Raw genomic sequence first — 18191 nt, 5'->3', positions numbered from 1 at the left:
GATGCCAGCACCGATGCTGCAGCTGCTCTCGCCGCGTGGACCTCGCTGCACGCAATGACCCCGGCCTGCAACACAAGTCCAATGTTGCTGTGACACCGCGGATGTCATGCAGGGTGATCGTGACATTGCAAAACTGACTCATCATGTCTTGATCGACTGGATTTATCTACCCCGCCGGGTCACAAGGAACTGACGCCGCACCTGCTAATCCCTACAACCGGATGGAATTGACGCCTCGCCTCCCCTGCCTCGCAGTACGGAACCAACGCCTCACCTCCCCAGACACTAATAAGAGACTGATGCTGCACCAGCGACGCATCATCTCCCCGACTCCGTGTGACATCTTTGTTTCTTAGTTTTCAAAGGTACTGTGCCTGGGGGTCCATGCGAATCCGTGTCCAGTGCCCGTGCCGTCGGAGTATTGGGAACAACTCCATCAATGATGCTGTGATAGTCCCAGTTGGAGCTATTGAGTTTCTAAGCACTTCAGTGGGATTTAATCCTTAAAAGTTAATAACTTTACTTGTGTACATTGGATTTTCATCGTTTTGAACTCATATTATTCAGATATTCTCTATTGTTCTAAACCTGTGTGGTGTATTTTTATGGTGTTTTCACTTTGTTACTGTATGAGGTATTGCACAAATACTTTACACATTTCCTTCTAAATTAAGCTTGCCTGCTCTGCGCCAAGCTACCAGAGGGTGAGCACAGAATAATTTGGGCTGTGTTGTGACTTACCCTGACTAGGACGGTGGTCCCTACTTGGACATGGGTGTATACCTATGGAAACTAGAGACCCAATTTTTAACACTGTAGAACTGTAAAATACCAAAAAGTTACTGATACTTTGCTATATCTAAGTTCTCCTGGCAGTGGAATGTGCTCAGATACAGAATGACTACAGACAAACGCCTGCTTGACCACATGCAACATGTCTCTACTGCTGGTTATCTGTGGATTTAGGGCTGCATTTAAACACAACCCTCCCTCTGTCCTCTCCCAGGCTATGGCACGGAAAATCCAATAACTGTTTTTCTGCATGGCTAACACAAATGGATTGCTAAATCTTAGTTCAGCACGATCCCTAGTATGCAGCAGCAGCTTCCTGTGAGGACACGTGTTTCTCTGCAGGCTCCATTCCACTACCATCCCTCCCATCTCTCTGCAGGCCTTACCCCACTCCCATGCAACCTGTCTCTCTGCAGGTTTTCCCCCAATCCCATACCAAAAGTCTCTCTTCTGCAGGGTTTACCCCACTCCCATCTCATCCATCTCTCTGCAGGCCTTACCCCACTCCCATGCAGCCTGTCTCTCTGCAGGGTTTCACCCACTCCCATTCCAACGGTCTCTCTGCAGGGTTTACCCTACTACCATCCCATACATTTCTCTGCAGGCCTTACTCTGTTCCCATGTGACCAGTCTCTCAGCAGGATTCATCCAGCTCCCATGCCACCCATTTCTCTTCAGCGGTTACCCAACACCCATGCCACCCATATCTTTGCATACTTAACCCTCCCATACCAAAGGCCACTCTGTAGGCTTTACCCCACTCCAATGCCACCAATCTATCTGCAGCGTTTACCCCACTCCCATGCCACATGTCTCTCCGCAGGCTTTACCCCAATACCATGATCTCTCTCTCTCTCTATCTCTCTCTCTCTCTTTCTCTGCACATTTTACCACATTCCCATTCCACACATCTCTTTGCAGATCTTAGCCAACTCTTAAGCCACCCATCTCTCTGTAAGCTTACCCTTTTACCAGGCCACCTGGCTTTTCCCCACTCTCATCCCACCCATCTTGCTGAAGTCTTTGCCCCACTCCACCCATCTCTCTGCAGGCCTTACCCCACTCCTATGAACACACCTCTCTGCAGGCCTTACCCCACTCCCATGCCACCTGTCTCTCTGCAGGCTTACTCCACCCCAATGTCACCCATCTCTCTGAAGGTTTTACCCCACGCTCATGTAACCCGTCTCCCTTCAGGCTTTACCCCACTACCATGTGACCTGTCTCTCTTCAGGCTTTACCCCACGCCCATGTTGCCCGTCTCTCTTCAGGCTTTACCCCACTCCCACATAACCTGTCTCTCTTCAGTCTTTACTCAACTCCCATCTCACCCATCTCTCTGCAGACTTACCTCACCCCAATGCCACCCATCTCTCAGCAGCCTTTACCCCACTGTCATGTGACCCGTCTACTCTGCAAGCTTTACCCTGCTCCCATGCCACCTGTCTCTCTGCAGGCCTTACCCGCTCCCATACCAACTATCTCCCTGCAGGCTTACCTCAACCCAATACCACCCATTTCTCTGCAGGCCTACCTCACCCCAATGCCACCCATCCCTTTGTAGCCCTTAGCCCATTCCCAGGTGACCTGTCTCTCCGCAGGCTTTACCATGCACTGCCACAGCAGTGTAAGGGTAAATGTCTCCCAGGCACTCTCACCGTTATAGAATCCAGCTCCATGGAGTGGATGGAAGTTGGGCCCTGGACTCGGAAGGGATTCATTTCCAGGATGTTGACGACTGTCCCGTTAATTTCGAGGAACTTGTGGATGGCCCCCGTCTCTGTGGGATAAAGAGATAAGAAAGGGTGTGTTATTGCAGAACCACAGGTTCTTCCACTTCCGGACTCCAATAGTTTTCAAATGCTGTATAACTGTTTTAGGCGCTTTTACCTGGAAATTACTTAGTTAAAGAATAACACTTCATATTCAAGTGAATTCAGGTACGTTTATCCAAGGGGGGGTTTATGGGGTGGATCACTCCTCCCACCTCCCACTGAATAAATTCATAGGTGGGTCACATGCCTGCTGTGCTCGGGCCAGTCAGGTTTTCAACCTTGAAGCTACTCCTCAAAGTTTGCAGTTTGGAGGGTAAATATTCTTCCTGCCTGTGCACAGCCTGTGGTGTGCTAGAAGAGCCCAGCATGTCGGAACAGGGGTCTGACTTTAACCGTTAGACAGCTGGGCCTCTCTAGCCCTGCCAAGTACCATGCATCATGCGTTAGACTAACGCATTTCAGTGTTGTGGTCTGCATCACTGCACTGAAATGCAAAAACACGCATTATAGTTCCTCCCACAGCTGTCAACCAAGCTGGAGCACCTATAATGCATGCACCATACTGAAAGCTGTGGCAGTGCGCAGGCAACGCTGTTCCCCAGCAGGCTTAGGGGCTGAATTATCTGTGCTCAATGTGACACAACCTGACACCACGGCGACATGATAACTGTGACGTCAGGAGTCACTGTCACTGCGCCCAATGGCTACTGTGGAGATAGTGTGTGACTCTCACTCTCATTTAAATAGGCGAGTCGTCCTGCCGCACGCGGCGCGAGCGGAGCAGGTGGCATTTCAAGTTAATCCAAAGTTAATTTGGCCACGCTTCGTTCAGCAAGATCCAAGTACCACAAGCTCATCTTCCTTGGAAAAGCGTCACACTACAAATCCCTCCTTGACTCAGCCAAAAATAGACCCAAAAAACTATTCGACCTCATCAAGAACCCAAACAGCTCTCCCCCAACCTCCAAATTGGAAGATTCCACAAAGAAAGCAGCGGAATTCGCTGTATTCTTTGACGAAAAGGTAAAATCACTTGTAGATCAGGTCATCCATCCTACCCCTACAGAGGAGCGCAAATCCTTAACCATTTGGCAAAACTTTGACCCCATCTCTGACGATGATCTCCTTAAATGCATCCTCGATACAAAGCCCTCTAACCATTCTCTTGACCCCATCCCTAGTGCCATTGCCATTGATTTCTATACTAATTCTCTTTCCTATTGGACCACTCTGGTCAACCTCTCCCTCAGTCAAGGCTCCCTTCCTGTTTCCTTCAAAACTGGGCAGGTCACCCCTCTGCTTAAAAAACCCACCGCTGATGCGAACGACCTCAACAACTACCGTCCCATCACTAACCTACCCTTTCTTGCGAAAATCACAGAAAAATGTGTAGCGAAACAACTCTCTCGCCATATCAAGGAAAATGATCTTCTTGACAATTTCCAGTCCGGCTTCATTCAAAACTGCAGCACTGAAACAGCCCTGCTGCTAGTGATTGATGACGCGCTGCGGATACTCGAATCAGGGGAGTCTTGTCTTCTAATTCTTCTTGACCTTTCTGCAGCCTTTGACACTGTCAATCACAACACTCTCCTTAACACTCTTCAACAGAGAATGGGCATGGAGGGCACTGTGCTCAAATGGTTTGCCTCCTTCCTCTCTGATAGATCCCAAATGATCAAAATAGCGAACAGTCTTTCAGCTCCTTTAGCGGTCAGTCAAGGTGTTCCTCAAGGCTCCATACTTGCACCCACACTGTTCAATCTCTATTTAGAACCGTTGGGAAATCTCCTGAGTAAATCCGGGATCCACTATCATCTATATGCGGATGACACTCAGATATACCTTAAGGTGGCCTCCACTCACGATCTCTCCTTCCTTAGCTCTACTCTTGACTCCATTCAAAACTGGATGTTAACTCATCAACTGATCCTGAATCCCTCCAAAACAGAATTCCTCCTCCTCTCCTCCTCACTTTCTCATCCCCCAGTGCAATCATGGATGGATCAGATCAATCTAATGAACAATAAGCCCATCATTGTCGAGAGTGCAAAATCCCTTGGTGTCATACTCGACAAAAAACTCAATCTACTCTCCCACATCGACTCCATTGCAAAGTCTGCTCGACACCAACTGCGCCTTCTTTGGGGGATTCATCGCTTCTTCCCGGAGCACGACCTTAAAACCCTGGTCCAATCGCTGGTTCTCTCCAGATTGGACTACTGCAACTCTCTTCTTACTGGCCTTCCCAAATCCCACCTTTACCCCCTGAAGTCTATTCTCCATTCAGCAGCTCGTTTCATATATGGGGCCAAAAGAAGCAACCACATCACACCCATTTTATCCACCCTCCGTTGGCTTCCCATAGAGGCAAGATCTATCTACAAAACTGCTTGTATCACCCACAAAGCCTTGCACTCCTCCTCCCCTCGCTACCTGATGAATAAACTGAAACTCTCTGGGGGCTCCAGACCATCACGTAATGCAGAAAAGTTATTGCTTGAACCTCCCATTTTCAAGAAGGAAAGATCAATGGCCCAATCTTTCTCAGGCAACGCAGTGAGAATCTGGAACTCACTTCCGCCTCAGCTTCGGACCACCACCTCTTCCCAGGCCTTCAAAACTGATCTCAAAGCTCTCCTCCTTCAAAGACACTTCCAAATTTAATTCAAGCCCTCTGTTTTCTGAAGGAAGTCCTTCCATTAAAGGAAATTCTGTTCTCCATGCCTATAGAAGTGCCTTCCCAGGGTGTTTTTGTGTTTTGAGTGTCTGCCATTTAGTGCAGTATTATACCTCTACCTGTATTTTGTACTCTTTTGTAACATGCACACAGCACCTTTCCTTTTACAACGTATCATTTGCTACCTCTTATATCTTGTTTGCTTTTGATACATGCACAACGGCCACCACTGCCTCATGTAACGTAACTATTGTTTTAGTGTTTTGAGTGTCTACCATTTATTGCAATTTTTTTTTATTATTTTTTTTACCTCTACTCGTACTTTATTTGCTCTTGTAACCTGCACACGTCACTTTTTCCTTTCGTAACGTATCGTTTGCTACCTCGTGTATTTTTTTGCTCTTGATACTTGCACAATTATCACTATTGCCTCATGTAATGTAACGTTTGTTTTTGTAACAGGCTCACTTGTAATTCTTCTCCTCTTGTATCTTTACTTTGCCTATTGTGAAGCGCTCTGACACCTTCGGGTAAAGTCTGCGCTATATAAAAACGCATTAAATAAATAAATAAATAAAATAATCAGGCGGCTCAACTCAGTGAGGGTAATGGTAGTGCAGCTGAGCAAGCCGCTCGTACCACTGCGTTGACGCCGGTATAATGACCCCATGGTGGACGCTGGCGGGCCGTATCCAACCTCTGAGGCTCATCTGGCCCCACAAGCGCTGGCGGCTGCTGATTAGCTGTCGTGAGCCAGACCCACCTGGCCTAGGCAGCACCAGGCTGCTAACTCACCATCATCAACCTGGTAAATCTGCAGTGCTGGGCAAATATGATGGCAGAGGGGTAAAGCTCTCAGCTACTCAGCTCACCAAGGGGGGTGGTATGGATCCATCCCGCCACGTGACCTAAGCCCACTGAAAGCTGACTGACTCAAGTGTCCAAGTTGCTGTCAACCCTTAGTCAGAGAGTCAGTGTACCATTAGAGCAGCTGCTCACTGATCGCATGCCACTCCGGTATTCATACAGGGACCTGACCCCAGCCCAAGGGGCTGTGGCGCCGGCACTGCCAGCAGACCGCTGCAGTCAGTCATGATGTGCCAAACCATGCGGCTTCTGCTGTTCTTCAGCAGCTGAGCCCACAGAGTGAGACCACTGTGTGTGCCACCTGGACCAGACACTCATGCAGCAGTGGCATTGGTTGCCACGTCGGAGTCCAAGTTGCTGAGGACTGGCCACGTAGGGGCCCGCCTGTTGCCACAGCGCCAGCTTACCTGAGAACTTCAACTAAAGAAGTGCCTGAGAGAGTGTCACTGATCTGGTATATTAATCTAAAGCAAACACTTGTTTTGCTATCACCCAGCAAATATAAGAATCAAAGTAGCAGTTTGTATTTGAATTTCACAGAATACTTGTTTCTTGGCTGCATATGTTTCTTTAAAATCGTTCTGAAAGCACTGGAACATTTCACGTTAGACTACTGAGTGCCTACAACTTTCTGGCAAGGTTATGTGGCAATGCAGCTTTGAACTTGACTATTTTACTATGGCTGTTTTTTAACATCGGTAGTTTCTTCCTTGAAGAACTCTGTCTCAATCGCCACAAATCAGAGCAGCAATTACTCTCACCATTTCAAACATCACCAGTTACCACAGCAGGAAATGTTAAACTTTCCTGAATTATTGCATACATTTTGGATGTGTCGTGTAGTAGCACACTACTAAGTAAACAGCTGCCTTCCCTGTTGTTTACAGAAACTATGATGCACATTCCTCATTTAGTCTCTGAATGTTCATGCTGCATCCCTCAGCTTTGTTACTACTATTCTTGTGCTTGGTCTTAGATGCCCTCATACCATCATCCCTACACCATTGCTGGTCTTGGGATACTAATACACCTGCTCTTGCTAGCCACCATCTGCACAACCCGTTGATGCCAGGTATGGGATGGTGTTAAGCCTGCTCTCCTCGGACTCCCTGCCCTAAAGTGCTAAGACGATGAACTCAAATCGAATGGACATCATATCTCACAACCAGACTGACTCACTGGGGCCCTGTGTTGAGTGGCTGGCCTACAATCAGAGCACGGAGATGGCCTGCACAAAAGCAGATTGAAGTGTACAAAAAAAGTGATGGATGAAATGCTTGAATTAATCTCAGCCGCTAGTAATTACTCAGGGACACATCACAGTCCATCATTATTCTGCACACCACGACACCTCACTTTGGACCCAGCCATAAGCAAATCAATGTTGACTCTTCTCCATTTGGAACAGTCCAGCTGGACTGCAAAGCCAGGTCCTCCTTAAACTGGAACACAAGCAACCGAGGACTGATTTTGCCCTTATTAGGGCTTATCACCCAGGCACAGAGGGCACAAGACCCATGTCTGGGCCCTGAGAAATTACTGGGCTGAGATTAAATCAAGCATTCTATCCACCACTTTTTTGTATGCTTCAAAAGCAGCTTGAGATCAGGCAAGAGACAAGCCTTCTGCCCAGTCTGAAAACACTTTTGTGATTAATATCAGATAAGACTGAATTCCCAACTTAATGTCTACATTTTGTACAGGGGATGGAAGCAGCAGGTGAGGGTCTCAGAAGTTAGATATCTTTTCTGCTTATAAAATGTTTGTCCCAAACACACATCTGGATTTCATAAATGCACTGTTCAATTGCTCGGCATTGGGCACTTAAACTGGGACCTATTTTAAAACATGCAGTGACCCAAGCCACACAAACAATACAGTGTTGAAATGTACAGTGCCATGTCTCATGTGCATACACCCTAAAGCATATCAAATGAATGCAGCATTGTGGCGCTTTGTAAACACTGCACTCAGGGGCTTTACTTATAATATTGTTTAGTCGCATCTAGTACATAATTGGTCTAAAGGTGGGCTGTATGTCATGTGCTTGGGTACCCCCATACAAAATGTTGTTCTTCATTTTATGGCTCTAGGTATTATTGCTATCAAGATTATATTACTTATGTTTCCAAATAACTTCAGACAAATACCTCCAAACTTGCCCATTCCAAACCCAGCCAATGTCCCTCCCATCTGTTGTTTCTATCCTTTTTAGCTGGATACAACCAGTTACTTGTTGGGAAACCTCATGCTTACACCCCCCTAATATATTGACTACAGTGTGTGCATAACTGAATTATTGCCTTTCCTTATCTCACAATAGAAAATTGGGGTTAATCTCTAACTGGTGTGGCGAGACAGCAACTGCACCTTCTTAAACACATCGGTACAAAATAAAAGTGAAAAAATAATGAATAGGGGCTAGTTGTACAAAGCATTTTTGAGGTCGCGAATGGCCTGAATCACAGAATCGGACCGTTTATGACTGAAAAAATGCTTTTTAGTGTTGAGCCTGCAAGTGCATGTGCTAGCGCATGCATCTCGCTTGCAAGACTTTGTTGTATACAGTAAAAGGCTTGGAGCCCGTCTTTCGCTTTTCATCTGCTGGCTTGCGTGACAGTCTGCTTTACAGCCTCATAATTGGTAACTGATGCCATGGCATCAGTTCCTTTCCTCTGTGTGAAGCAGGGGCCAAGCACTGATCGAGTCAACTTAATCAGTGCCCGTCTGCTGCTCCCAACGTGATTGAGGTACTGTTCTGTTATTTTTTAACTTCTAGAGCCCTGCAAACAGAAGGTGTGTGACTATCAAAAATATGTCAAGCAAGAAAAACTGGAATTTTTTTTATTTGTTATAGCTAACTTTCTTTTATTTTGCCAAGTTGCCTTTCTCACTTTGCACTTATCTTTCCTTTGCTTTTTCTCGTGGGTGCTGTCCTCAAAAGATGACAATTTTCTTATTCTAAATATTGCAAAGCGACATTGTTTCTTTATTGTTTGTAATTCCTGAAATTATGCTTTAACACATAATTATGCAGTAGACCTGAATCCACCCCACTCCAATCTGCTCTAAAATCCACCCCAATCCACCCCACCTCACTCCACACCAATCCACTGCACCCCAATCCACTCCAACCAACCCCACTCCAATCTTCTCATCCCACCCCAATCTAATCTTCCCCACTCCAGTTCTCCCCACTCCAATCCAACACATTCTACAACACTCCAAAACAATCTGCCCCACTCCAGTCCAAAATAGTCTGCCCCACTCCAATCCAAAATAATATGCCCCACTCCAAGATATGCCCCACTCCAATTCAGAACAATCTCCCACACTCAAGTCTACACACTGCAATCTGCTGCATTCCAATACAAAACAATCTGCCCCACTCCAGTCTGCCCCAGTGCAATCCAAAAACATCTGCCCCACTCCAATTCAAAACAGTCTGCCCCACTCCAATCTGCCCCACTTTAATCCAAAGCAATCTGCCACAATACAATCTGCCCCACTTTAATCCAAAGTGATCTGCCCCACTCCAATCCAAAACAATCTGTCCCACTCCAATCCAGTCCACTCCAATCCAAAACAATCTGCCCCCCTCCAATCCGCCCCACTTCAGCCTGCCCCAATTCAATCCAAAACAATCTGTCCCACTTCAATCCACCCCACTCCAATCTGCCCCGCTCCAATCCAAATTAAGTCACCCCCCTCCAATCCAATCCACCTCACCGAAATCCAATCCACCCCAATCCATCCCAATTCACCCCACTCTAATCTACCCTACTCCCATCCAGTCTACCCCTCACCAACCCCATCTAATCCACCTCACACCAACCCAATCCAATCCACCCCACTACAATCCAATCCACCCCACTCCAATTGATCCTAATACAATCTGTCCCACTCCAATCCAAAACAATCTGCCCTACTCTAGTCTCCCCCATTCCAATCCAAAAACATCTGCCCCACTCCAATTCAAAACAGTCTGCCCCACTCCAATCTGCCTCACTCCAATCTGCCCCACTTTAATCCAAAGCAATCTGCCCCAATACAATCTGCCCCACTTTGATCCAAAGTAATCTGCCCCACTCCAATCCAAAACAATCTGTCCCACTCCAATCCAGTCCACTGCAATCCAAAACAATCTGCCCCCCTCCAATCCACCCCACTCCAATCTGCCCTGCTCCAATTCAAATTAAAACACCCCCCTCCAATCCAATCCACCTCACCCAAATCCAATCCACCCAAATCCATCCCAATTCACCCCACTCTAATCCACCCTGCTCCCATCCAGTCCAACCCTCACCAACCCCATCTAATCCACATCACACCAACCCAATGCAATCCACCCCACTACAATCCAATCCACCCCACTCCAATTGATCCTAATACAATCTGTCCCACTCCAATCTGCCCCACTCCAATCCAAAACAATCTGCCCTACTCCTCTAGTCTCCCCCACTCCAATCCAAAACAATATGTCCCGCTCCAAACCACCCCACTCTAATCCATTTCAATCTGCCCCACTTTAAACCAAAACTCCAGTTTGACACACTCCAATCAAATCCACCCCCTCCATCCCAATTCCCCCACTCCAATCCACACCACTACACCCCACACCAATCCAATCCACTACAATCCAGCCCAGTTCAATCTACCCCACTACAATCCAATACACCTCACCCCAATCCAACCACCCCACCCCAATTCACTCCAGTCCAACCCACCCCACCCCAGGCCGATCCACCTCACTTCAATCCAAACCACTCTAATCCATCTCACCCCAATCCAACCCACCCTACTCCAGTGCAACCCACGCCACTCCAATCCACCCCACTCCATTCAAGTCTTCTGCTACCCAATCCACTTCGATCCAATCCAACCCACCCACGCCACTCCAATCCACCCACTCCGCTCCAATCCATCCCATTGTAATGCAATCATCTTTAATTCACCCCACTGTAATCCACTACACACCAAGCCACCCTACTCCAGTTCAATCCATCCCACTCCAAACCACCTTAATCTACACTACACCACTCCAATCCAGTCCACCCCAATCATTTCCACCCCAATCCAATTCATCCCACTCCAACCCAGCCCACTCCAATCCACCACAATCCACTCCAGTTCAATCCACTCCACCAATCCACCCCACTCCACTTCAATTCACCCCATCACACCCCATCCAACCCACCCACTCCACTCTAATCCACCTAACCCTAAACCAATGCACCCCACGCCAATCTACCAACCCCTATCCAGTCCACCCCAATTCAATCCACCAGACTCAATCCAATCAACACCACCCCACTCTAATCCACCCCACCCTAATCCAGCGCCCTCAATGCAATCCACCTCATTTCAACCCCAATCTGATCCACCACACTCTAATCCACCCCACTCCAATCCATGCCACTCTACCCCAATCCAACCCACCCACCCTATCCCAGTATAGTGTACCACACTCCAGTCCAATTATCAAGCCTACCCTACTCCAATCAACCCCACACAAATCTAATTCACCCCTATCAATCCACACCAGGCCAATCCAGTCCACCCCACCCCAATCCAAGCAACCCCTCTCTATCCCAGTTCAGGCCACCTCACTCAATTCCATCCACCCCTCTCCAATCCATCCCACTCCAACCCCACTCCACTGCTATCCAGTCTCTCCAACTGCACCCCACCACACCCCAATCCATTTTAATCCACCCCATTCCTAACAAGTACACCCCATTCCACCCCACCCTATACTCTAATTCAACACACTCTACTCCAACCCACCACACTCTATCCCAGTCCAATAAACTCCACCCCATCCCAGTTCTATCTACCCCACTTCTGTTCAATCAACAAGCCCACCTAACTCCAATCCAATCCAATCCACCCCACTCCAATCAATCTAATCCACCCCATTTAAATCCATTCCACCCCATCCCACCCCAGCCCTAGCACTCCAATCCAAACCACCCACCCCAATCCAACCCTCCACTCAAATCCATCCCAATCCACCTCACTCCATTTCAATCAATCCCACTCAAATCCAGGCCATCCCACACCAATCCACCCCATCCCACTCAATCCACCTCACTCTACCCCAATCCATCCCACTCTACTCCATTCCAGTACACCCCATTTCTTCAATCCACTCAAACCCACTCCACCCTATTCCATCCCATTCCAGTCTACAACACTCTATGGCACAGAACTCTATTTAGCTCTGAGACACTCTAGTCCTCCTACTCCACTCTATGACATTCCAACAAATCCACTCTACTCCCCCACTCCACTCTGCCACTCCCTGCCACTAACGTTTAGCCATGCTGGACAGCAGCCACACTGGAGTACATTATGGCAAAAAAAACACTGCCAATAGCTCTTGCATAGGCGAGACCCGTTGGTTCTGCCAATGCTTGTTTAAATGTACAAACACCAAATTGTGATTTGGTAACTTGTTACCGAATCACAATTTTGGTTTGCGACGAAATACCAATTTGGGATTGGGAATGGGGGCTCGGGGGGAGCAGAGGGCTCGCCCGGTCTCCCCCCGGGCTTTTCGGGCCTGAGTGGTACAGGCCACTGACAAGTTGGGGGATTGGTGGTTGGTGCAGGAAGGGGCGGGTTGTTGGTGGGAGGATAAAGGACAGGGGCAGGGTGTGGGCGGCCTCTTTGGCCGTCGTCACACCCAGTAGGCGTGTTTGTCTTCGTGCCCGCCCGCCCTCCCTGGCATACAATTTTGTTCTTGGTGGGATTTTTTGTTTTCAAACCCTCCTTTTTTGTTTGAAGTTTTTGTTTGAAGGTGATTTTGTAATTAGTGAGGTTGTAGGTTGAGCATTTATTAATTTTTCAGCTTTGACAGGACAGGTCTGGGTTTGTTTGGTTAATGAAGCATTAGATGTGTAGGTAGGGATGGGGGGTTTTGGGTGGTTTTTATTATTTTTGCCGCTGGTAGTCAGGTCTGGCTGCGGGGGGTTTCTGGGCAAGAAGCATTTCGGGTGGGGAAAGGGATCGATATAAAAATCAGTGGACAGGGAATTTACACAAGGCAAGGGGAATTTTAGAAGGGATGGGTAAGGGGTAGGTCAGGTCAAGGTGGTAGGCATAAGGGGTAGGTTGAATGGGTTCTTTAGAGGGAGGGGGAGGGGATAGGAGGAAAGTTATGTATTAGTGAGGTTATGTAGTTTTGTAAGGCTTTATGCCAAGGTGTTTATATTGCCAGACCTGTTCTATTAAAGCGGCCTTTTACCCCTTAACAGCGAGTTTGTGGTTTGTTCACTCTTTGGGCCCGAAGGGCGTGTTTGGGGCGTCATTTCCAAATTACGAATTGTAGTGGTAAGTACTGTGCAACTGAAATGCAGTATTTTGCGTCCAGGTCTAGGTACATCTGGCCCTAGGTCTCTTAATTGCCTTGCGGTGGTAGTTGGAATCTTGTTCTGATTGTGTTAGTATAATGAATAGTGCTGCAAGGCTTTCTGTGTGGGTGGTTGGAGCTGGGATACCAGACACCTGCTAGCTCTCCTCTTTCGGGCTGATTAGATACAAAGACGAATGGTGTTAGGGCTCATGAGGAAAACCCGGGAAACCAAATCTCCAGGCTTTACGCTTGAAACCTCACGCGCTTACAATTTCACCACATTCCAGGAACTTATGCTTTTCGTAAGAGATATCTTTTACAGTATTGGGTACTTCTCCCTTACACAAGAGCACAAAACAGTTCAACAGTTGCAGCATGCAAAATTTCATGAGTTTCGCATATTAAAAATTTGTGAGTCGTTAGAATTTTACATGCTCAATTAAAATTTCTCACAGGCCTGAAAGAAGTAGAGTAACTTATTTCCCAACAGTTCCCGCCCACTCCGACCGCTGAATTACTTAAATGTATTATCTATCAGTCCGTAGAAAAGGCGCGTAGTTACGGGTAAAGCAATGAGTCGAGCACTCCAGGTAACAGCTGCCACCTTCCAAAGCCCAACGGCAGTTGAAGATCAAACAAAACCTTTTAATCAGTAGCTAAGGAAGCCGGTTTTAAAAGGCGGCAGTACGAACTGAAAAAAGATAACAGGATTTTCCGTTACCATTCATGCCCTGCTGGCTCCTTTCTCCGTGGATTCACAGCCCATGAAGGCGCTTTCTCCAGAGACCACCAAGGTCCCAGAATGCACAGGAGTGGCACTTGAGGACCAGTGGATCGAAAGTAAATATCTTACCAGAGACATAATAACCAGGGACTTAGCTTGAAGGGGGTGTTTGGGCTGTTTCACCCCCACAAATAAATATATTTTTTGATAAGTAATTGTGTGCAGGTGCTTTCAGTCAGGTATGGTGAGGGGTCTGTAGTTTTTCACCAGACATTTTTACAAAGACAAAAACTCATACACTCTCTCCCTCTCCCTGTTAAGACAGACTTCAAAAAAGTTGGTTATTTCACAACATAATATGCTTTCTCTCACTTTAGTACCCCTACCAATCTGTTTCCCTCTACCTTTCGCTGCCCCTTAAGCCCCTTTAGTGCGCCCTGCTTGTCATATAATGTATTATAACAATATGCGCCTGCCTGATTGTTGGGGAATCTGAAGCTTACCTTCCCCCACAATATTACTGACCAAGCCACGCCCCTAAACATGAACATTCCGAGATTCCATTTAACACAATGAAGCCGTCGAGACTATTTAATGTGAGGTTGGGCTCCAGGGTCTCTGGGCAAATCAAGCATAGTAGGAGGCAGAATGTCTAGAGGTTTCTCGCACGTAACTAGGCCAGATCATGTTTTTTTTACACAAGCATAATCTTGTGGACGATATTTTTTTTTGTGTGGATTTTTCATAATTTTCGATTTTTTTAATACTTACTTTTTACATAATGTTTGAACGTGACAGTCTTGCTCGAGTAGAAAAAGAAATCTTACATGACTTTCATACCCAGGACATACCTTAAGTACAGTTTTCATCCTGACGACTGCCCAGTACACCGAGCAGGAATTTCGCCAGATTTTTGTAAAGAAGGGCATTTTTCGAGTACAATATTCACGCAGAAAACTTCCTACTCAATTGAGTGGGTGTCGTGCTTGACTTTTGTATCTTGTGAATAATTTTTAAGCAGACCCCCCACGCCCACCCCACTGGATAACAGTAGTGTGGCTATTTACATGAAAGGCTGTGGAGCAGCATGAGGTATATGGGTGCAAGTGAAAACGCTGGGAAAATGACAAGGCTCCGATTCCAAATATGGGAATAAACTGTGATGACTACACAAACAGTTTTCACTAAATTGGAATTCTGAGTAGTCTAATTCCTGCAGTTCCCACCCCCCCCCCCCAACAAATTTTGCCACAAAAACCTGGTGAAAAGTATTGGTCAGAAATGCTCAGAAAAATGCAAAACATGTGGAACAAGGTGTAGCAAATACAGATTTCTACATGCTGTGCCTCATTCCTGCTTAAAACCGCGGGATAGGATTAATTTACTGTACCTAGTAAATACTCCACCTCAGTGTAACCTGGTAAATACTCCACCTCAGTGTAACAGTATTTGTAAGAGGCTGCAAATAATACCCCCTTTTTTGTTGTACCTGGAATCTGGGCCAGACCCTCTTTATAGGTCTTTTATTAGCGGGATGGGATTTACGGATGGGTGGTCCAGTAGCTGTCTTGACTGGTGTTGGGGAGGCTCCTGTGTACATGATGGAAGTTAGTGTTTTTGAGAAAAATGTTTTGTGGAAGCAGGTCCTCCACGCCTTTCATCAATTATGTTATTTCTGAAAATAGGCAATCAAAACAAAGGTCAGTCTTCAGGAATTACATAGCCAATGCACCAAAGGTCTAGGAGTTTTCTGACTTCCCTTGGGGGGCATTTCAGGTCTTCTTCTGCCTGGGAACAGACATCCTTAGTTTACATGGTAGTTCTGGACAGAAGGATTGCCCTTTCAAAAGGGTGTTTCTGATGAAAAGAGCTGATGGTGGAAACTTCATCAGAAACATTACCTCCTCCTTTATCTAAAAGAGATGGTGGACAGCAGAGATTCGTGGTATGAACCCTTAAATCTTTTGGTAGATATCTTAGTAGCACACACATATACATAAAGCTCTTATTGTTTTCTGGAACTAAGCCTAGCTCAGCAGCGAATGTTTCAGAAGAATGTTTGGAGAGGGCTCCACAGGGCCAGCTTCGAACTCTTGGTGAAACAACAGCATTGTTTCTCCCTGCTACTTCATATATAAGCCAGAGAAGCTCTCAGTTTGCAAAATTTGTTCAATGCAGATGGCTCTTGAACAGACCTTCAAAGCTGTGCTACGGAAGCTCAGAAAAATTATAGCTATGATCACCGAATGGCCAAAGCCCCTGAGCCAAACTAGCATGCCACCAAACAGTAGTGTAGCACTCAGATCTCCCAGTACAATTCAAACACAGTGCTGCAATAGTGGTGCTAAGACGGTCCACTTCTTGGATCTTTTTTCAGATTCATTCAGTCTGGGGTCGCATAGATGCCACAATATCTTCCGCTCCGGCTTCCTGATCAAGTGTATTTTATTCTCTAGAGTGAGTGACTGTGGTAGTGAGTCCACCTCTAACATTGATTTCATGCTTGAAATAAACTAGATTTTACCTCTCAAATGTGTCCATGTCTAGTTAAGATGGATAATTAGCCCCTCACCAGACTACCACTGGTTGGAAACTACATATTTCCAATCAGGAGATCTTTCCATCTTAGCCCGTATCTGAGACGAACTATCCAAATATCATGAAGAGGCGGCCCTGGAGACAAATTATTTATCCAAGGATGCCGGAGCCCGCAGGTGGGGCAAGGGTGACTGTCCTGGTAGGACCCTAGTGGGAATGTAGTGAAAACCTCACGCTTCCACCTCTGTGTCGGATTAAACCCTGTGGAGGTCCCAGTCGCATTTTTGGGGCCCCCCTCGCAAATGATCTCCTAATGCCTTTTTAATTTTATCAACCAACAATTTTAATTAACCAATACTATTACACAAAACTAAACATGAACAATTATTAATATTAATATCCCAGGGCCCCTAAAAGGAGTGGGGCACATAGGCCAGCGCCTACTTTGCTATTTGGTAATCTGGCACAGTTCCACCTAAATAACAGAACTCCTCGACTCAAACTCCCACCTGGTGTCCACCTCAGCAGAGCTACTGGACTGGATGCTGTCCTTCTACTACCACCTCTACACGTGTAGGCTGACTCCATGTCTGTCTGAGGTAACTGCTTATTTCGACACCATACAATTGCTCTGGCTGGATCCACCACACAGTGATTATCTCAACACTCCCATAACAATAAAAGAGATACTTTAGGTGATTAAGGGCCTCCTATGTGATAATGCGCTGGGACTCAATAGTTCCCATGCTTTCTTTAAAAAGTTTGCCACTCCGCTAGTTTCACATTTGTTAGCGATGTACCGGGATTCTTTGTCCTCGGACTCGCTGCCTCCCACACTACGGGAAGCAGTAATTATAACCCTCTGTAAGCCAGGCAAGCCAGCAGATCAATGTGACTCCTATAAATCCCTCTCACTCATCAATGTTGGTAATAAGATCTATGCCAAAGTCCTCGCTATTCACCTGTTGCCCCTGCTAACACTGATTGTAATACCAGATCAATCAGGCTTCATCCCCGTGCGCTTCACATCACATAATCTCTGTACCATATTTGCTGTCACACATCATCTTGCCTCACATGTCCATGCAATGTACACTCTCTTAGACGCCACCAAGGCATTTGACTCCTTAGAATGGGCATACCTATTTCCACTCTTAGCGCGACTTGGGTTTAGCCCTAATTTTATAAAACAAATATGGGTCCTATAGACTCTCCCTACTGCTCGCGCCCACCTGAACGGGCTCCTACTGGACCTTTTCCCTATTACCCGTGGCACATCAGAGCTGCCCATTATTGCCTATATTATTTGCCATTGCCATGGAACCTCTGGCTGGTAGACTTCGACAACACCACGCAACAGAGGCATCGGCTTTAGCTCAAGAGGCATTGTGGTATCGATGTATGCAGACAAAATTACACTATATGCATGCAATCCGTGGGAAAATTTGAATCCTCTCA

General features: G+C 46.6%; 1 protein-coding gene across 1 annotated transcript in view; it reads right to left on the bottom strand.

The window, feature by feature from the left end:
* Positions 1–18191, bottom strand: part of SEMA7A (semaphorin 7A (JohnMiltonHagen blood group)) — a 144464-nt gene that overhangs the window by 13556 nt on the left and 112717 nt on the right. The window contains exon 11 of the mRNA XM_069222212.1: positions 2451–2572. Coding sequence (XP_069078313.1) covers positions 2451–2572 — 122 coding nt within the window. The remainder of the gene's footprint in view (positions 1–2450; positions 2573–18191) is intronic.

The sequence above is a fragment of the Pleurodeles waltl genome, chromosome 3_1, assembly GCF_031143425.1.
Source record: "Pleurodeles waltl isolate 20211129_DDA chromosome 3_1, aPleWal1.hap1.20221129, whole genome shotgun sequence".
Lineage (NCBI taxonomy): Eukaryota > Metazoa > Chordata > Amphibia > Caudata > Salamandridae > Pleurodeles > Pleurodeles waltl.
Note: the sequence above shows the minus strand (reverse complement) of the source record. Positions and strands in the feature narration are given on the sequence as shown.